Source organism: Malaclemys terrapin, chromosome 2, assembly GCF_027887155.1.
Source record: "Malaclemys terrapin pileata isolate rMalTer1 chromosome 2, rMalTer1.hap1, whole genome shotgun sequence".
Classification (NCBI taxonomy): Eukaryota; Metazoa; Chordata; order Testudines; family Emydidae; genus Malaclemys; species Malaclemys terrapin.
Window position 1 is genome coordinate 190,356,472 of NC_071506.1, and position 19,169 is coordinate 190,375,640.

The following is a 19,169-nucleotide window of genomic DNA, read 5'->3' on the forward strand; positions in this document are numbered from 1 at the left end:
AAATCGGGACGTCTGGTCACCCTATTTTAATCTCTCCTCACATGGAAGATGTTCCACACACCTAATCATTTTTGTTGCCTTTCTTTGCACCTTTTCCAACTCTATCTTTTTTTCAGATGGAGCAACCAGAACTGCACACAATATTCAAACTGTGGCCTTTTCCATCTTATCTATCCCTTTCCTAATGGTTCCCAACATTCTGTTAGCTTTTTAAATTGCCACTGCACGTTGAGTAAATGTTTTCAGAGAGCTATTCATGAAGGCTCCAAGATCTCTTTCTTGAGTGGTAATAGCTAATTTAGATCCCATCATTTTGGATGTATAGTTGGGATTATGTTTTCCAATGTGCATTACTTTGCACTTATCAACATTGAATTTTATCTGCCATTTTGTTGCCCAGTCACCTAGGCTAGGTCTACACTACCCGCCTGAATCGGTGGGTAGAAATCGACCTCTCGGGGATCGATTTATCGCGTCCCGTTGGGACGCGACAATCGATCCCCTAATCGACGCTCTTACTCCACCAGTGGAGGTGGGAGTAAGCGCCGTCAACAGGAAGCCGCGGAGGTCGATTTTGCCGCGGTCCTCACAGTGGGGTAAGTCGGCTGCGATATGTCGAATTCAGCCACGCTATTCACGTAGCTGAATTTGCGTATCTTAAATCGACTCCCCCCTGTAGTGTAGATGTAGCCCTAGTTTTCTGAGATCTTTTTCTAACTCTTTGCAGTCAAATTTGGACTTAACTTCCTTGAATAATTTTGTATTGTCTGCAAACTTCGCTGCCCCACTGTTTATGCCCTTTTCCAGATCATTTATCAATCTGTTGAACAGCAGTGGTCCCAGTATAGTTCCTTGGGGCACTCTGCTATTTACCACTTTCCATTATGAAAGATGATAATTATTCCTACCCTTTGTTTCCTACCTTTTAACCAGTTACTGATCCATGAGAGATCCTCTTATCCCATGACTGCTTACTTAGCTTAAGAGACTTTGGTGAAGAAACCTGTTTAAAGGTGGACTACTAAAATTAATAGAATGACTTTGAAATTGAAAAGAAAACCCCAGTCTAGGGGTTAGTGCATAGTGTTTGCTGTAAGGATATGAATGTTGTGAAGGAGAGAGCTCTTACCTCCTCTTTTGTTTAGCTTTGCATACCCTGGTGAATAGCTACTAGTCATAGATGATGAACTGCTGAAGGAGGAGTGGGATAATGCTGAGACCAGTGGCTCATCACATTTTTCTGAAATACAAAGAAAAGAAATACATTTATTTCCACATTGCTGTTTAAATGTGTCAGACACACTAAAAAGAATCTATACCTTGGATATCTTTCCTAGTTGCTTGTGTGGCGCTCATGACAAGAGTATCTGAGAGCATCACCATTGGTAGGGAAGTACTATCATCCCCATGTTGCAGAGGAGGAAATGAGGCACACGCAATCTACTAGTGATAGTGTCCTAGCCACTTGGATGTCCTTCCTCTCATTAAGAATGCATAAATTAAAAAAATACCCTACTGCATTTGAAATATCTTTTGGCAAGATAAAATAAAGGCAGTAAACATAATTATAGCAACTATCAGATTAATAGAGGACAATATGTGCACTTTCAATACTTGATCAAGATGTTAATACAGTAATCTGACTGACAATTTTATTCATAATTTATCAAAGAAAATAATTAATTTGTAATCTATTTATAACTACAGATTGCAGATGCAGAGAAAAAAATGGAACAATAAGGGATATAATATGTCTTTTTTAAAGTAATCTTTATAATCCTTTCAAGCACTATTCATCTATTTTGCATAAGATAAAGAAGGTTAACTTGGTGTTATTGTCCAAGATGGAGAAAAAAAAACAAGCAGAATTTCTGCTTTGTATAACAAAGAAGAGAGTTTAAAACAAAATCCTTTCCTATTGTTGGATCAAATTATGTAAGTAAAGGTGGAAATGATTGGCTTTAGATATCTCAGTTGCTTAGAACAATTAATATGCAGACCTTTATTCTAGTTTCTCTCATATTTCACATTCGCACAGAAATATATGAGTTTTAATACTCTACATCTTAGGTACAAACTCACTACAGAAAAATTAAAAATAACTACTCCAAACAATTCAGATAATTGTTTTAATGCACACACCCAGCAGAGGCTCTGCTATAAAAGGTAAAACATCTGTTTACATGCATACAGAAAGTTAGCTCAATCCCAGATGGTCAGCATCTCTACCACAAAAGCACAGCACTTAATTTTTGTCCAATTAGAAGACCATGATTGGGGAGAGGCTAAGAATGGTTCTTGCATGTTGAATGAATTAACTGTAACCTCAAGAGAGGGTGTTTACTATGGGTCGAGTAGAGATCTTGAGTGAGGTAAGTCATTTACAATGATTCTGGTCTACTAATATTTCCAGTCACAAATAGTTTCTCCCTTTCTCTTTCTGAATAAACCAAACATATATCTCTATATAATGCAAAAAATGTAAAGAGTTCCACAACTATGAAACAAAACAACAAAACAGAAGGGGATTCTGATTCAAGCTAATTAGTATTCTGACATTTAACAGTCTAATTTAGATGCCCTCACAAATTAGCTATGGTTAGTTAAGAAAGAAGGGGGGGAAAGAATATATTTCATACTATCATAGAAATATAGGCAAACACTAGATAAAAGGACAACTGTTAATTGTTCTAATGACTACAAAGCACACAATTTCTATCTTTAATGACATAATTGGGTTTAGCCAAATTGAAAGAGAGGGAGATTTGTTTTAAATTCTATTTGTTCATTTTACAAAACAGAACTTTTGATTTTTGCTGTTGTTTTAGCTCCTAATTACACAACAGAATGCAGACAGACAGATCTCTGCATTGTTTCAGAGTGAAGTTCCAGGCACACACAGAGGTATGCCCAACGCAGGCATACAGGGCCTCAGGGACTAATACAGACCTTAATTAATGGAGTTGATTTGTGTGGGGAACTCAAGTTTCTTGAACAATCATCATAATGGACATTTTTCACATGAAAAGTACAGTTTAGGCCCCAAATCTATTTATTGAAAAATATCTTTTGTTGTTGAAAAGTCAATTAAAATTTAGAAAACAAAAATTAGACATGCTAACCATTTTTTTCATAAATAGGTGCATAGACTTAGGCTAAGTCTATATTTAGATTCTGTAATAAATGGCCTGATTTAAAAAGTGCTGGACACTCATTTGCTGACACTGGCTTTTAAGAATATATTGGCCTGTGTAGAAACTGCTGGTGGCTCAGCACTTTTGAAAATCAAGCCACATTCATGCTTAAATGTGGATGTAGAAGTCTAACTTGCAAGTCCTACTTTTTTTAAAATCTTGGCCTACATCAGGGGTCTCAAACATGTGGCCCATGGAGCTATCTGCTGTGGCCCGCCAAGCTCCCTGCCCCCCCGGAGTTATTTCCTGCAGCTACCAAGCTCCCCTCACCCGCCGCCCAGCTCCTCCCCCAGTGCGCCACATCCCCGCTCCTCTGCCTACCTCCAGATGCTTAGAGCTTTCCAGGAGGGAGGGGGGAGCTGTGTGCTCAGGGGAGGAGGCAGAGAAGAGGTGGGGCAGGGGTGGGGATTTGGGAAAGGGGTTGGATAGGAGCGGGGAAGAGGTGGGAAGAGGAGGGGCCTCATGGAAGGGATGGAGTTGGGGCAGGGCTGGGGGCGCGAGGGAGGGGCTTTTATATCTTTATATGAAAAGGTGCAGTGATGTGACCCTCGGCCAATGTACTAGTCCTCACGTGGCCCTCGTGATGATTTGAGTTTGCGATCCCTGGCTTACGTGGTGGTCTCATTGAATCCTGAACAGTGGCATCACAATAGCACATGAGAACTGGAATGAGCACTGGTTCAACTGCTCATTCTAAATATTATTAAAAACTTAGACTTTTTCCCTTAGTGAGTTATTCATAAACAGAACATTTTCTAATGTATTCAGTAATTGTAAGTATTTGTCAAATAGTTTGGATAAATAATTTTTGACCTATAGCTTGTTTGCAAAATTGTTTATTTCAACAGTTCATTTTAGTGCTGTGGCTAGCCATGTAAGTCATAGGACATTATTTCTGTTCCCTGGTTGGATGGTTGAAACATTTTCAGAAGCATATTTAATGACAAAGTGCAACTACAAAATAAACTTCCAGGACAAATTTTTGGCTAATAATCAATAATAAACAAGATCCAAAGTCTTTGAATATTGAATATTCACTATTAATGAATATTATGATTACATTGTGAGTTGACCTTGTGACTTTAATTCACAAAACGTTTCATGCATCAGGGGCTCTGTTTTCAATTTAGTTTCTTATCTTACACTACTTGACCAACTCGTCTAGAAACTAATTACAAACCAAAAGTTAAATTGGCCGATCAGTTACAATGGATGACAAATAAATAAATAAAGGGGTTTTTTTTTGTTTAGCGTAGGTATTAGTAATAAAGGTGTGTGTGTGTGTGTGTGTGTGTGTGTGTGTGTGAGAGAGAGAGAGAGAGAGAGAGTGTGTGTGTGTGTGTGTGTGTGTGTGTGTGTGTGTGTGAGAGAGAGAGAGAGAGAGAGAGAGAAACTTAGATTTGTTTTTATCTTGTCAGTGCTCCTTCTGGATAAATACCATATACCATATTGCTTAGGAATCAACACACCTATTTTACAAACCTCTCAGAAAGTTGCAGTTCCTACTTTATCTCATCTACACTAGGAATGAATGATCAACTGATGTAAGCTCAGAAGAAAAGCTTTATTATGATGAGGATGCTATATGGTGTCTGATCCTTCATTCCTTGCACATTCAGACCTCCTATTAGACAAAGGTTATATTGAAGAATGTGTTTTTTTAATATCTTTTTTATCATCAAATTCTTAACATCATGTGCCTTTTCTCTGTATTTCCACATTTTCTGGACCATAAACCCTTTTATGCAATATTTCCTCCGAGGAAAAAAATGCCTGCATCTTGATAGAAAAAAAAAGTAGGAATGAGAAAATCTATTTATAAAGTACATTAACAAAATACAATAGATCTCTCTAGTGTCAGAACTAGATAGAGATCATTGAACATAATGGGAGGCTATGGGTAGATTCTTAAGAATATTTGTGGAATGAAGAATTTATCCTGATGGCACATTGAAAAATATGAAAAAAGGTAAAGTGGGACATTTCGACCGAGTCCTTCTTTCCATCTATATGGGAAACCTAAAACTGGATTTTAGGCAAGCTGTTCAGAGACAGCACTCTACAGCTGAAAGAGATGGCTCCATACAGCAGGTGCTGATCAGAAGCTCTGTTCTCTCACCAATTCTGGTAGCCAATGAGAAGATCATAACGTATAAGGGCTTCTCCTCCCATTTGGAAATGTCCATTACTGCTATTGCACTTTAAATAAATCAAAAGAAAAATATATAAACATGATTAGAAATGGTGCTAGTATTGAAATCACTGTCCCTTGTATGTGTTGTCCATGTGGGCACCTCACATATTCTCTCCCAAAAGAGCAAAGGAATGAAATAAGGAAGCTGAAAATAAAATTGGGCCCCTGTAAGCAGTGCCATGGCAACATATTCCAGGCCTGGTTTGAAGACTAAAATCTGCCCTCTACTGCGAAAAACAAAAACAAAGAAACTTGCAGTCATTACTAAGTACTTGTACAAAGGGAGCCTTCTCTGAAGCACTGTCATTGATCAGCTGAACCCAGTACTATCTACCTTGCTTTCCAGTTCTCTCTCTCTCTCAAAACAAAACAAAACACAAACCAGATCACATAACTTTTCCTGCCCTCTGGACTTTCTTAGATAGGTCTGGGTTAATTTTAGCTTTCTGAAAAACTCCCTTCATTAGCAGACACAGACACTGAAAGACAGCAAAAAATAGGCAGTGCTGGGTCTGTGCTAGGAAAACTCGCATCTAAAGACCTTTTCTGAATGAAGCAAAAAACTGGCAAAGAAATCAGTTTTGCTCTTAAAAGGCTCAGAGTAGCTGCTTACTAAGTTTCAAGCATGCCTCTTTGGATAAGTCTACACAAGAAGCAGGAGCCCATGGCAGCAAGTATTAGAGCCAGGGTATACAAACTCAGGCGTCTGATATGGTGCTAAAAATAACTGTGTGGCTGTTTGGGCTTGGGCTCTGAAGCCCACCCCCATTCCTAGGTTTCAGAGCCCGAGCTCCAGCCCAATCCCGAACATTTACACAGCTAGTTTTAACACTGTAGCCCAAGCCCAAGTGGGTAGACCTGGGCTCTGAGACTCACTGCCGCAGGTTGCTCCTTACTGCATAAATGTACCTAAGGTCTTTGCTGCTGAGACTTTTCAGTTTCTCACCCACCAAAAAAACCCAAACTTTTCTCCAACTTCATCCTAATGATGCATCCTATTGCCCATTTGTATTACATTGTGGCTAAGAGGGGGGATGAAAATCTCCCATTCAAGAACTTTTTGGGATCTGTTGACCTTTCATATGGCTTTGCTTTCTCCATCAAAATCTTTTCTCTTTGAACTTTGTGGCTATTCCTAATGTTTCAGCCTGTGAAGCAGCAGCTTCCTTACATCCAATGAACCTAGAAGACCATAATTCTGGTAAAGAATCTCAAAGGCCACCAAGTAAACCACAAGTCATTTGAACGTCAATATCTGGACACAGCAATTTTTTGCTCACAAAGTTAATTTTTGATAAAACAGTATAAAACATCTTGGCCAAAACCACAGAAACAAAAACACTGAAATGTTCTCTAGCAATCTATCAGCTCTCAGTTTAAATTCTGGCATAAGACTGTGTGAAGCTTTGATCTCAGCGAAACATGAAGAACGCCCCTGAACCTGATTTCAAAGTGGATGGATTGCCTCTACCCTTGCTGACCATCTCATTGTGATATTATGTTTTACTGTAATACTCATGTCCTTTTTCAACACATCCTAATGACTTGGTGAGTGCAACACATGGGAGGAAAGATGTGTACTGATTTGCCTGCTGAATTCCATTTTGAACACCTTTGTATACTGCAGCCATATCAGCTCCATTGTCACCGATGTGTCCCTTGCAAATCAGCCTATCTAAACACTCTTTTTTCAGCTTCTCTAAAATAGCATCCAGAATATCCTGTCCTGTTTTGGCTTGGATAGCAACAAAATCTATAAAACATGAAACAGGGCCCCGACTTGGGCCACACTTGGGGCACTACATGGATATTGTTAGGGTCCTATGCAGAAGAAAAAGTGAGAAATAAACCTCTTCTCCCTGCAAAAACAAACAAGCAAAAAAATAATCCAGGGCCCTTTATGGGCCTAGGCCAGGGATTCTCAAACTGGGGGTCGGGACCCCTCAGTGGGTCACGAGGTTATTCCGGGGGGGTTGTGATCTGTCAGCCTCCACCCCAAACCCTGCTTTGCTTTCAGTATTTATGATGGTGTTAAATATATAAAACGTGTTTTTAATTTATAAGGGAGGTCGCACTCAGGGGCTTGCCATGTGAAAGGGGTCACCAGTACAAAAGTTTGAGACCCACTGGCCTAAGGCCTCTTCCTGAGGAACTGTTTAACTCCCTTTGCATGTCCCTGCCTATAGGTCAATAATTTAGATATCCATCTTGTGAATGTAATGGCTATTTTAATCACTAGCCTTTCACCAACATGCCGCATGTGATGCATATGCACTTCATATACTTTGAGGCTACAGCTTGGCTTTTGCACTGGCTTGAAATGGCCAGGATTGGGAACAAGTCGAGTAAATGATGTAGATTTCCTCTGGTGGTGTTGTATGCTCGCCAACATGCACTTTTCAACTATATCAATTTTTAATACTTATCTTGGGCGAGCATCTAATAAGCAGAAAAAGAAACCGCAAAAGATCTCACTTTCATGTTGACAAAAAAAATCTCTCTCATTTAAAAATCTCTCTTTATGTTAAAAAGCTCCCCTAAGTGAATTTGTGAGTTAAAAGGAAGGGTTCTATTTTAAATGAATAGACTGCTAAAATGCTATTAAAATTGCTTTAATAACTTATGATAGTAAATAGCCCAAAAGAATTAAAATTAAAAGATTGCTTATGTAGGGCAAGCTAACATTTCTAAACCTGTCTGAGATTTCTACTATAGATAGATAGATAGATAAATAGATAGATAGATGATCATTTAGCCTAACTTCATAGCCAGAAACGGTGTGATGCCATAGCGGGGACAAATTGAGGAACCGTAGTTTACAGTTTTCACTGTTTTCTGCAGAATCCAATCTTTCACTTACTAAAAACAGAATCATAATCCTTTCTGATACAGATATACAGTAGTCTTCCCCATATAAGTCAATGTACTGTGCCCTGTTAATCAATTACAGAACACTGCCTCCAGCCAGAAATAGCAGCAACAAAGGAATAAACTCTACCCCACACCATTTATATCAGAGATGTATTAATGCCAAAGACAGCTTGGGACTGTTTAAATGTTAACATTATGAAGCAAGAGCAGTCTTCTTCTCTACTCCATTTTGTCCTAATAGCCTTGGCAACAAGAGCTTCTGCCACCATAATAGGTATAATGCAACTTCAATTGCACTTACATTCCAGTTCTGAGGAAAGAGAGAGTGTATTTTTTCCAAAAGGGCTCCTTTATATGGGCGGAAAATTTTATGCTTATGTTCTGCTCTTTACCATGGGTGAAATTCACCCCCATGCAGAGAACAAACACAAATCCTGTACACCACTTAAGGAGCGAAAATCCTGTCACCACTGAAGTCATTGATAAAACGACTTCAATGGGGCTAGGATTTTATTCAAGACCTCTGAAATTTCATTGGGTTTGGAGTTCCACCTGAAACACTGATTGAACCTGTAATTTTGTTTAACTAATGATACCAAAACCACCAGTCTTCAAGTACTTTGGTGTGACCACATCTACACTGGACTTGAACCTGACACATTCTGCATTCATTTGGTAAGGCTAGGAACATTGATCAGAGATGGACATGGATTTTATTGTTATTCCTGCGTATCTGGAAACATTTTGAAGTTGCTGTTCTTTTGTGGATTTTAACTTTGAACTCAAAGGATGAGAAAGATTACAAAGCTAGGACTGCTCTAAATTATGCAAGAGGCCTGCATTCTTCAGCACTCTGGTGCTGCAAAATGGAAATTCTGCATTGACTACAAATAAATGTAATAGGGGTTCTTTCTGTGGCAAATTCTAGGACTGTGAAATAACTGAGATGACGGGGCAAAAAAATAAACAGAATTTTTCCAATATGGCCACTGCTCACACTTCCACTTGAAAATGTCCATGAATGTGCTCAATGCGATTTTTTGCCTGTACATTAACAATTAGATTCCAATGTGGTTCATTTGAACCCAAACTTTTTTGAACTTCAGGGATTGTGAGAATCCATGCAAACCATACATAAAGACCTGCCAGACACTTTGAACTAATTTTAGAAAGGTTCAGATAGCTCTTTTGGATTGACCAGATCCTTGTGACACATGCTGATAACTGAATGGAAGTCTGCAGAAGTAAATTTCCAATGTAAAAAAATAAATAAAAATTAATGGAGATATCCCATCTCCTAGAACTGGAAGGGACCTTGAAGGTCATTGAGTCCAGCCCCCTGCCTTCACTAGCAGGACCAAGTACTGATTTTGCCCCAGATCCCCAAGTGGCCCCCTCAAGGATTGAACTCAGAAACCTGGGTTTAGCAGGCCCAATGCTCAAACCACTGAGCTACCCCTCCCCCCTAAATGACTCACTACCCCTCCCCCCTAAATGACTCACTACCCCTCCCTTGATATTTTTAATTTAATGCATTTTTTTTTATTTTTAGATGTCTCCAATTTTTGACATGATTCATTGTTTCAGTGCACTTTTTAAAGCCTGGCAAACTGAAGCAATGAGCAAGAGATAATATATGCTTTAAAAAAATAGCCCAAATGAGTCACATTACAGCATCAATCATTCAGAAAATGCCAAAGAAACATCTGAAGCAAAGTCAGCACTTTCTCTATGCATTTTCTCCTGTCATCTCAAACTTTTATACCTAATAAACTTGGTGGTTCATATAATAAAGGCATCCGGAATGAGACTCACAAAACGCTGTTAAAATTGTAGGGCTAGATTCACTCTTACTGGTACAGGAAGGTGCAAATCATCCCTTCTTGCAATAGCCTTGTATACTGTCCACTTCACTGGAAATCACCTAGGAAACTAAACCAAACCAGAAATTCATTAATACCCTCCACCAAACCCACAAAGGTAGGGGACGAACGGGTGAGATTTATGGTGGAGGGCAGAACAGGAAAAGGCCCTCATCTGCTTTGCTTTCTATTATCAAATGCTCTATGCCCCAGCCACCTCACCCAAGCTCTGAGGCAGGGACTAGGACCATCTATGAGAGACCTCCCGATAGAGGTACTGTTTCATTGGCTGACTATTACAACAGATGCACACACCCTTTTCCTGGCATCCTCCTGGCCGACAATCACCGCTAAGGCCACATGCATTAATCTTCACTTGTGGCTCCACAGATACATGGATGGGAGAGACTGTCTAAGGGTTTTATTAAATCTTCATGTCCCTTAGCCACATCTCTTCTTCCAGCAGTCTCCTCAAGTTGATGGTATTAATTACCACTACAAGCCCTCTCTGGGCTGATTTTCTGCAAGTCAGTGACCTCCACCATATTGTGCACCAGCAGAAGCTAGAGCAGACTGAGTAACTAGAGTCAGTATATTAAAAAGTAACACACAGGTTGAATAGTGCACACTGATAGAGAGAGAGTTTGGATTTTGCAAGAAAATATGCAGATAAAAGAAAAGCTGATTATTACTAAATAGAAAAGTAAGGATTACTATGTATTATTCATAATGTGTATTGCCATATAAAAAGATGCATCTGAAAACTAAGAACGTAATTCTGTAAACATTTATGCATGTGAACTGTACTATTAACATCACTAACTTTTGGTGATACGAGAAACATGGAAAGAAGAGAATTCTGGTTTTTGTTTGTTTGCAGCAGGGTGCTCAAGTGCTTAGTGTCCTAATTGCAGAATATGACTTCTCTAACAATGTTAACTTTTCCCATTTTTGAGTAGCTATAAAGGGACTTTCTCTAGGCCACGCTTATTTTCTTTATGTTCAAATAGTGCTGGCATTAGTGGGCTAGAAATGGCATAAGGCTATGTCTGTCTGGACTTTTTAAGAAGCAGGAGCAGTTGGCGTTTCCTTGGTGCTTTTCAGGGATGTACTGGAAGGGCATCTGGGGTGCTCCCAGGAGTCCTTGTCAAAATTCTGAAGGGAAGATTGGGATGATTTCCAGCCATCCGATAGAGAAAAAAAATTTCTAGTAATTGGTAAGGTGCAGCTGTTAATGAATACTTATCCCTGGGGCTCTTAAAAGTACTTCTGAAGAGCAAATGGTTTCCCTTTTGAATGGTCCAGATTACACCAAAGTGTACATGTTTTCAAAAATATTCAGATAGGCCTTGTATAAGGTTATCATACTAATCCCTCCCTATAAATTATACAAGTTATATACCATGTTACCCACTATATCATTTTTGGGAACAAGGTAAACGCGCTTCCAACGAAGTTTGTTTGATTGGTGCCTCTGGGTCATTCTGTTTGCCTTTTCCCAGTTCTTAGAAAAAGAGCTCATTTCCAAGTCTCGGCTCCCCTGAGGAACTACTGTGGAATATCTCCCCCAGCCATTCTTCCTCCCTCTTCTGTTAAGTCTCTGGCTTTCCTTGAATATCATGTCTGCTAAACTCCTTCCCATTAGCTGGGAAGTGAGTTATACCTAGCACAGGTGCGGCTGAGCCCAGCTCCTCTTAAAGGATCAGCTCACACTGTGATAGAGCCCCTTCTGAATCATAGCCAGCACATCACTGATACTATCATAATGTTGCTGCTGGTCATCTGTTTTAAGTAAAAAACTATTACTGTCAACCCTGGATTTGGATAATAAAATGTGTACTCTGTTGTTTAGGGAAGATCAGGAGTGATATGTAAACTGGAGAGGCTGTCCAGTTCAGATGTGGCAAGGGTAAGTTACTGCAGTACTTGCAACTGAATGTTTACTGGGTTTAAAATTGCTGCAAGCCATTTGTAACAGAAGGTGAAACAGATGAGTCTATTTGAAGTGAAGTGTTAAAATACAACATCTCAGCCAAGAAATATAGAAAGTCATGACTTTCTGACCCCCCAAAAAGGGCTTTTAATCTTCTGATTTTCCCTGTGTAAACAACAGGTCAGCGGGGCATAAGCACCAGCATTGTACCATATAAGCAGAAATTTTAAATATTACTTACTAATTACACAGAGAACAGCAGAATACAAGAAAACTGTAAAGCAACTTTAAAAAACATTATTAAAACAGAAAATAGCCTGTTTTAAAATCTGAATCATAATGCAAATGTGGGGTGGAGGGTGGGAAGAAAGGCATATCAGCATGGGTTAATGTTGTACCAGGTGATAAATGTTAGTTAAACTGAAGTTCACCTGAAGAAAAGCTCTGTGTAAGCTTGAAACCTTATTTCTATAACAGAAGTTAGTCTACTAAAAGATATTACCTCACCCACCTTGTCTCAGTTTAACTAAGGACCATTTTGTTCCCTTTGAACATTCCGAGAGGCATGTCTGCAGCAGGCTCGGAAAGACTAGGCCATCAAGCAGTTGCCAGAAACAAGAAGTCATGAGATTGCCAAGGTCACTCTGGAATTAGGATAAAGATACATGGGAGTTGGCTTATCTCCTTCTCAGAACCAATATGAATATTAATAGGACTCTTTTTGGATTCAGACACATCGGTTTGTTCAGACATCCATCCTTGCCATGGTGCATAAGAAGATTTTATAATTTAAAGTGAATGCATGTTTTATTCACCGGAGTGCACCCACCTCAAAGAGAAAGAATAAATAAGCATAATTTGCTGGAATGTTTTATGAGCTGTTTCGGCTGTACATTTTAAGTGATGCTAATCTAAGGATGGGACACCACAAAGTAGCTTGTGGTCAATGGCAGCAATTTAACAAAGAACTTCTGGACAATGTTATTGAGGAGGACAGCTCAAGTTAACATTGGCTATAAAAGGGAAGACAGTCTTGGACAACTGCCACAGCCCCAGGCGGAGGACAATAAAGCTCTAGCCAAACGCTTCATCATTGTGGAACAGAAACATGTAGCCTTTTCCATAGTGTTCTAAAAGAAGCTGTTGATGCAAATAATGACTATAGATGACAATGGTTGACAAAGGCCAAGCTAGGTACACCTGATTCCACATGCCATTAAGCTACCCTGCCAACCTAGTAGGCACTATAGCATTAACTATAGCATCAAGTAAGTAAGGAGATTACAAGGAATAAAACAATTCAAAGGAAGGGAAAGAGAAATATTTGCAAATGAGGCTGGCAATCAGTTTTTGATAGATTTTGGATGGTTTTGTTAACCTTCGTTCAATGCCTGGTCTATCAAGTACCCCTTAAGAAAGTGTTATGTCGGGCCAACACTGTAGGTTATTTATTTATTTTAAATATGCTGAATCACAAGCCACCATCACCACCTTCATGGTTAGCCAGCCAGTTCTGCTAGTCCAGGGGTCCCCAACATGGTACCCACGGGTGCCATGGCGCCCGCCGGGGCATCTAAGTGCACCCGTGTACTGGCCAGCGGACGAGCATCCGCCAAAATGCCGCCAAAAATCAGCAGCATTTTGGCGTTGACGCCTCTAGATGACAGTGCTTCTCGGCAGCATTTCGGCGGCGACGCCTATTGACGTTGCCACTTGTCGGTGGCATTTTGGCGGATGCTCGTCTGCCGCCACAGTCCTCCATGGCTCGTTGTCTGGCACCCGCCAGACGAAAAAGATTGGGGACCACTGTGCTAGTCATTAGTTTTGGGGATGTGTTGCATCACAAGTCAATATCCACCCACCCCTTCGTGGTCAGCTGGCCAGTTACATTGGTTGGTAGGGAAGAAACAAAGAAGTATAGCCTCAACTTGTTTCTCTCCCCTTTTTGTTGGCAACATTATGGGTGGTAGTCAACAACAGTCCTTGTCCACTAAAAACCATCCCCTGTATTTGGGGGATGATATGTGTTTCAAGACTCACATATGCTTCACAGAACAATCATTCTAGGATTCTTCTAGGATTCATTCTAGGAGCTTTCACTCTTCTTCACTATGCCAGGACCTTGTTAATAGCTCCTGTGCATACAGTTCAGATAATTTATCAGCTACCTTCACAGTTTGAGTATCACACAATCAAAGTAAGTCATATCCAGCCTTTGTTTACTATTATCTGCTGTTTCTGCCAGCATCTATTTGCTTTTATCTGCTGTTTCTAACTGTGCTCATGTGAATTACAATGCCCTTTCCTTATTTTGCAGCGGGCAGGGGGAGACTACAGACCTCTGTCATATGATTGATATCTCATATGACAGTCTTGCTAGTGAGGCAAGTTCACATTCAGCTACATGAGAATATGAGCCCAACCGTAACTGAATATTTTCTGTGAATATCTCTGGAACTCAGCTGTAATCTGAAGATTAGAGCATCTCATATTGATCCCCTGGAATGCTTCTTATTTCACCCAACTTGCATACTGTCAATAGAGATAAAACACAGCTGCTCAAAAGGGTGGCAGTGGCTGCTGTAACTAGGAAGGGGGGAACTGTACCTGCTCTTTTTCCTCCTGCAAGGTGAGGTGACAAACTAAATTAATTTAGTGGTCTCTGCACAATCTTTAGTGCTCAAAGTTAGGTGTGCTGAGGTTTTTTTCTACAAACAACAAGAAAAAAAAATAGGGTAGGTTCTCTAGATCTCTGTCTGTAATGAAACCAGCAAGATTAAGGTAGTGGTATTAAGGGGTTGCTTTTGTTCAAAGTAGGAAACTATTAATCAGGCCTTTAGTGCTTTAGTTCTGGTTTCACGACTATTTGTGTTGTCACTTTGGGCAAGTCCTTTAGGCCCCAATTTTAAAAGGTATTTAGGTGCCTAAAGATGCAGTCAGGCATCTAGTAGGATTTTCAAAAACATCTAGGTGCCTAATTCCCATTTCTGGCTCCCGGGTCCTCACCTGGGCTGTGGGAGACCCAGGTACAAGTCCCTGCACTGCCTGATTTGGAGCAGGGAGATTAACCTTGGTCTCCCATGTCCCAGGTGAATGTTCTAACCATTGGGCAGTAGAGTCAGTCTCTCCCTTTCCCAATTAATATTTAATTATTTATACAAAGTGGAATAGCAACTGACTCACTGACAGGGACTTGAACCCAAGTCTCTCACAACCCACACCGGTGTGTGCGCGGGTCTCTTTCTCCCCCCAGCTTCCCCTTCTCAAAAGGTCTCAGTTTCACTCCCATGTAGAATGAAAACAAATGTCAAAACCTCAACATTTTCACCACACAGAATATTTTCCAGTCACTGCTAATAATCAGGCTCTTAACCAATCCACGATCCAGATTGCTGATCAGTCAAATGGCTAGAATGCTACTTATCCCACAAAGTGTTTTGAAGTATTAGGAACAACATTGATTTGCTCTGGTGAAACAAATGCAAATGATGGCATAAGAGTGCTATAAAAGTCCAAAAGTGTTATTTTAAATGGATACAGCTACAAGCCAGATGACATTTCTGACTGCACCATATCTGACCAAATATGCTCCACAATATTTTTATAAAGTAGAGCTTTTAACTATTGAAAATTACCAAAGGTTTACAGTAAATAATTATTATTGTCTAGAACTTAACTGGAGACAGACATTTTGTGTTGAAATACCTTATTCCCGTTAACTGACAAAGAATCTTATAATTTTAAAAACTGTAAATGAATTTTACTTTATTGTCAAACAAATTATTTATTTTTAGAGCTAGTGAAGACAATGGGGAGGTTTCTATCAAAAATCAGAAGGAGTTTTAATTTAATGTAAATGTTTTCATGTTGTATTCTGTTAGGATAAAAAACAGTTTTTCTTAAAACGATGCAAAAATATCTCATTTTTTAAAGTTTAAAAACATTTAATCATTTTCCATTGGGGGAAAAAAAAGGAGAAAAATTAACACTGTATCACACTTTTTTTCCTTTCATTTTTCACACTTTTCCATTGGAAAAAAAAATTAAAAGGTGAAAAAATGTGTCTTCCAATGTCTTTCACTTTTTAATGTTTTGCAACTTTTTAAGCTTGTAAAGAAAGAGGGAAGGAGGAAAACAAAGTAAAAAGGATTTTTTTCCACAACCATGCTACTGTACCTTTTTATCAACACATCTTTGTACTAGAAATGCAAGTAGTGCACCTGGAAGAACCATATCAGGAGACTTTCATTTTTAGGTCGGGTGTGCATGTGTTCTCTCTCATAGCCTATTGGAGCTGAATATTCTACGGGTAGGAGTCAGGACATATTAGAAGGTTAAGAGGACAGAAGAGCCACTCTGAGGGGGACTCTGGGTTAGAGAAGGGGAGGGAACATATACACACGGCTGGCTCCAGGGTTTTGCCACCCCAGGCGGCGGGGAAAAAAAGAAAAAAAAAAGCTGCGATCGCGATCAGCGACAGCTCCACCACACCGCTTTCGTCTTTGGTGGCAAATCGGCAGCAGGTTCTTCCCTCCAAGAGGGACCGAGGGATCCGCCGCTGAATTGCCACCAAAGAGCCCAACGTGCCGCCCCTTCCCCTTGGCCGCCCCAAGCACCTGCTTGCTGAGTTGGTGCCTGGAGCCGGCCCTGCATATACAAAAATGCATGGTAGTTCAGAATCAACATGAAGGTAACAGTAGCATAAGCCAGGCATGAAACAATTGCATCACCCCTTAAATAAAGTCTTCACAATGCCACGTTATCTTTTCAAGTTTCATTTAACTAAAATAAATACACTAGACAGTTATTTGGCTGGTGTTGTGTAGTAATGTCATTTTGCTATGAACCAGCTGTATGGCTGCATAACAGACAATTGCAAGATTCCCCAAAGAGCCATGTTGACCATGGCAGTCAATTTGGCAGGTGTTGGACAGGAGTCTGAGATACAAGCCTATTGGATGATTTAAAGCCTCCAAATCACACAGTTTCACAGCAATCTGAAAATACAACTAGCCTGATTCCCTTCTTTCTGATACAAATTTTATACCAACATAAACCCATTGTGTGGAGATACTCCTGATTTAGCTTCTTCTAAGTGAGTTCAGAATCAGACTTTACGGGTCTTAAAAACTGACAGGTATTTGATCTCCTGATTCCTAACACTGTACTTTAGCCACAAAACTCTTCTTCCTCTGTCATCTTTGAGGAGAAAACTATGCTTTTCTCTGACGGTTAAATTATTTAATATGCTGAAGGATGTAAAGCATAATCCATAAATGGTTAAGTAATAAAACACTGATTAACAGAGTATACAGAATGTAATAGATTTCATTACAGGTGTAGAAACTGTACAAAAGAACAGAAACTAAGCCTCGTTTCTAGTTATCTTACACACACATATGCACAATTACAAAGGGATCTCACAAAACTGGGTGACTGGGCAAGAAAATGGCAGATGAAATTCAGTGTTGATAAATGTAAAGTAATGCACTTTGGAAAACATAATGCCAACTATATACACAAAATGCTGGGGTCTAAATTAGCTGTTACTACTGAAGAAAGAGATCTTGGAGTCATTGTGAATAGTTCTCTGAAAGCATCTGCCCAATGTACAGCAGGAGTCAAAAAACTAATAATGTTAGGTACCATTAGGAAAAAGATAGATAATGAGGCAGAAAATATGAGAATGCCACTATATAAATCTATGGTATGCCCACCCCTTGAATCCTGTGTGCAGTTCTGGTCGCCCCATCTCAAAAAAGATAGTTTAGAATTGGAAAACAGAGAAGGGCAAGAAAAATGATTAAGGGGTATGGAACAGCTTTCATATGAAGAGAGATTAACATGACTGGGACTGTTCATCTTAGAAAAGTGATGACTGAAGGGGGATATGATAGAGGCCTATACAATTATGAATGGTGTGGAGAAAAAGTGTTATTTACCCGTCACATATCTCAAGAACCGGTGGTTACTCAATGAAATGAATAGGCAGCAGGTTTAAAACATACATAAGAAGTGTCTCTTTATACAATGCACAGTCAACCCGTGGAACTCATTGCCAGGGGGATGTTGTGAAGGCCAAAACTGAGTTAAAAATAATCAGCTAAGTTCCTGGAGGATAGGTCCAGCAACAGCTATTAGCCAATATGATAAGGGATGCAACCCCATGCTCTGGGTGTACCTAAACCTCTGACTGCTAGAAGCTGGGACTGGATCATTTGATAGTTGCCTTTTCTGTTCACTCCCTCTGAAGCATCTGGCACCAGCCACTGTCAGAAGACAGGATAAAACCAAAAACCAATAGGTGCATAACTGATAAATCATACCGTACTATACTGATGTATTTTGTCTTTTCCTCCAAAGAAAAAGCTATTTACTTCTTTTCCGTTCATCTTTTACTTTAAACTTTATTTTTAACTATAAATCTGCAAAAGTCTAAGAGCATCATTTGGACCACACATCTTCCCTATCCCCACATCTGAATCAAGAGAGAAATAGTGCAGTGTATTCCTTCACACTCTTTTGTAAAAGAATTCTCTCTCCACTGTGTTAACTTCTTGCAAGAAGTGGTGTCAATTGCACCAGACACTTTATGTCCTAAAGACACATTGATTTCAAGGAAATATCAATAAAGTGTGCCAGCACAGATGTTTTATAGCAGAAGACTGACAAGAAATGCATTAAGCCCTCTCCCCACCCCTGGCATCTACCACAGGGAATACATTGCATACATTCCTGGTGCTCTTGATAAGAATCTCTTGCTATGAGTTCCTGGAGACAGGAGAAAAGCCTTTAGCTGAGAAATTAGTTCCCTCTTTTTGATCCTCTAGAACCAGGTTCTGGTATTTACCTTTACGGGGACATGGGAAGGCTACATCCCTTCCCTGGATTGGAGATGGTTGAGTTATTTATTTTTGATACAGGAAAGGTGTTTTATGGTGAGGTAAATATCCTTCATGTTATGGTTATTATTTTGTATAGTGTCCAGATAGATACACTTATAAAAGTGAAAAATGAAGCAATAAACCCCTTTAATGGATCAGAAGTTTGGTTCAGAATCACATTCAGATATTTGAAAGCTTATCTAAATGATACAGACTTCTTGGGTCTGCAAA

The 19,169-nt window shown here is 39.6% G+C and overlaps 1 protein-coding gene across 1 annotated transcript in view; it reads right to left on the minus strand.

The window, feature by feature from the left end:
• Positions 1-19,169, minus strand: part of CNTNAP2 (contactin associated protein 2) — a 1,643,672-nt gene that overhangs the window by 1,108,350 nt on the left and 516,153 nt on the right. Inside the window, exon 2 of the mRNA XM_054019209.1 lies at positions 1,130-1,240. Coding sequence (XP_053875184.1) covers positions 1,130-1,240 — 111 coding nt within the window. The remainder of the gene's footprint in view (positions 1-1,129; positions 1,241-19,169) is intronic.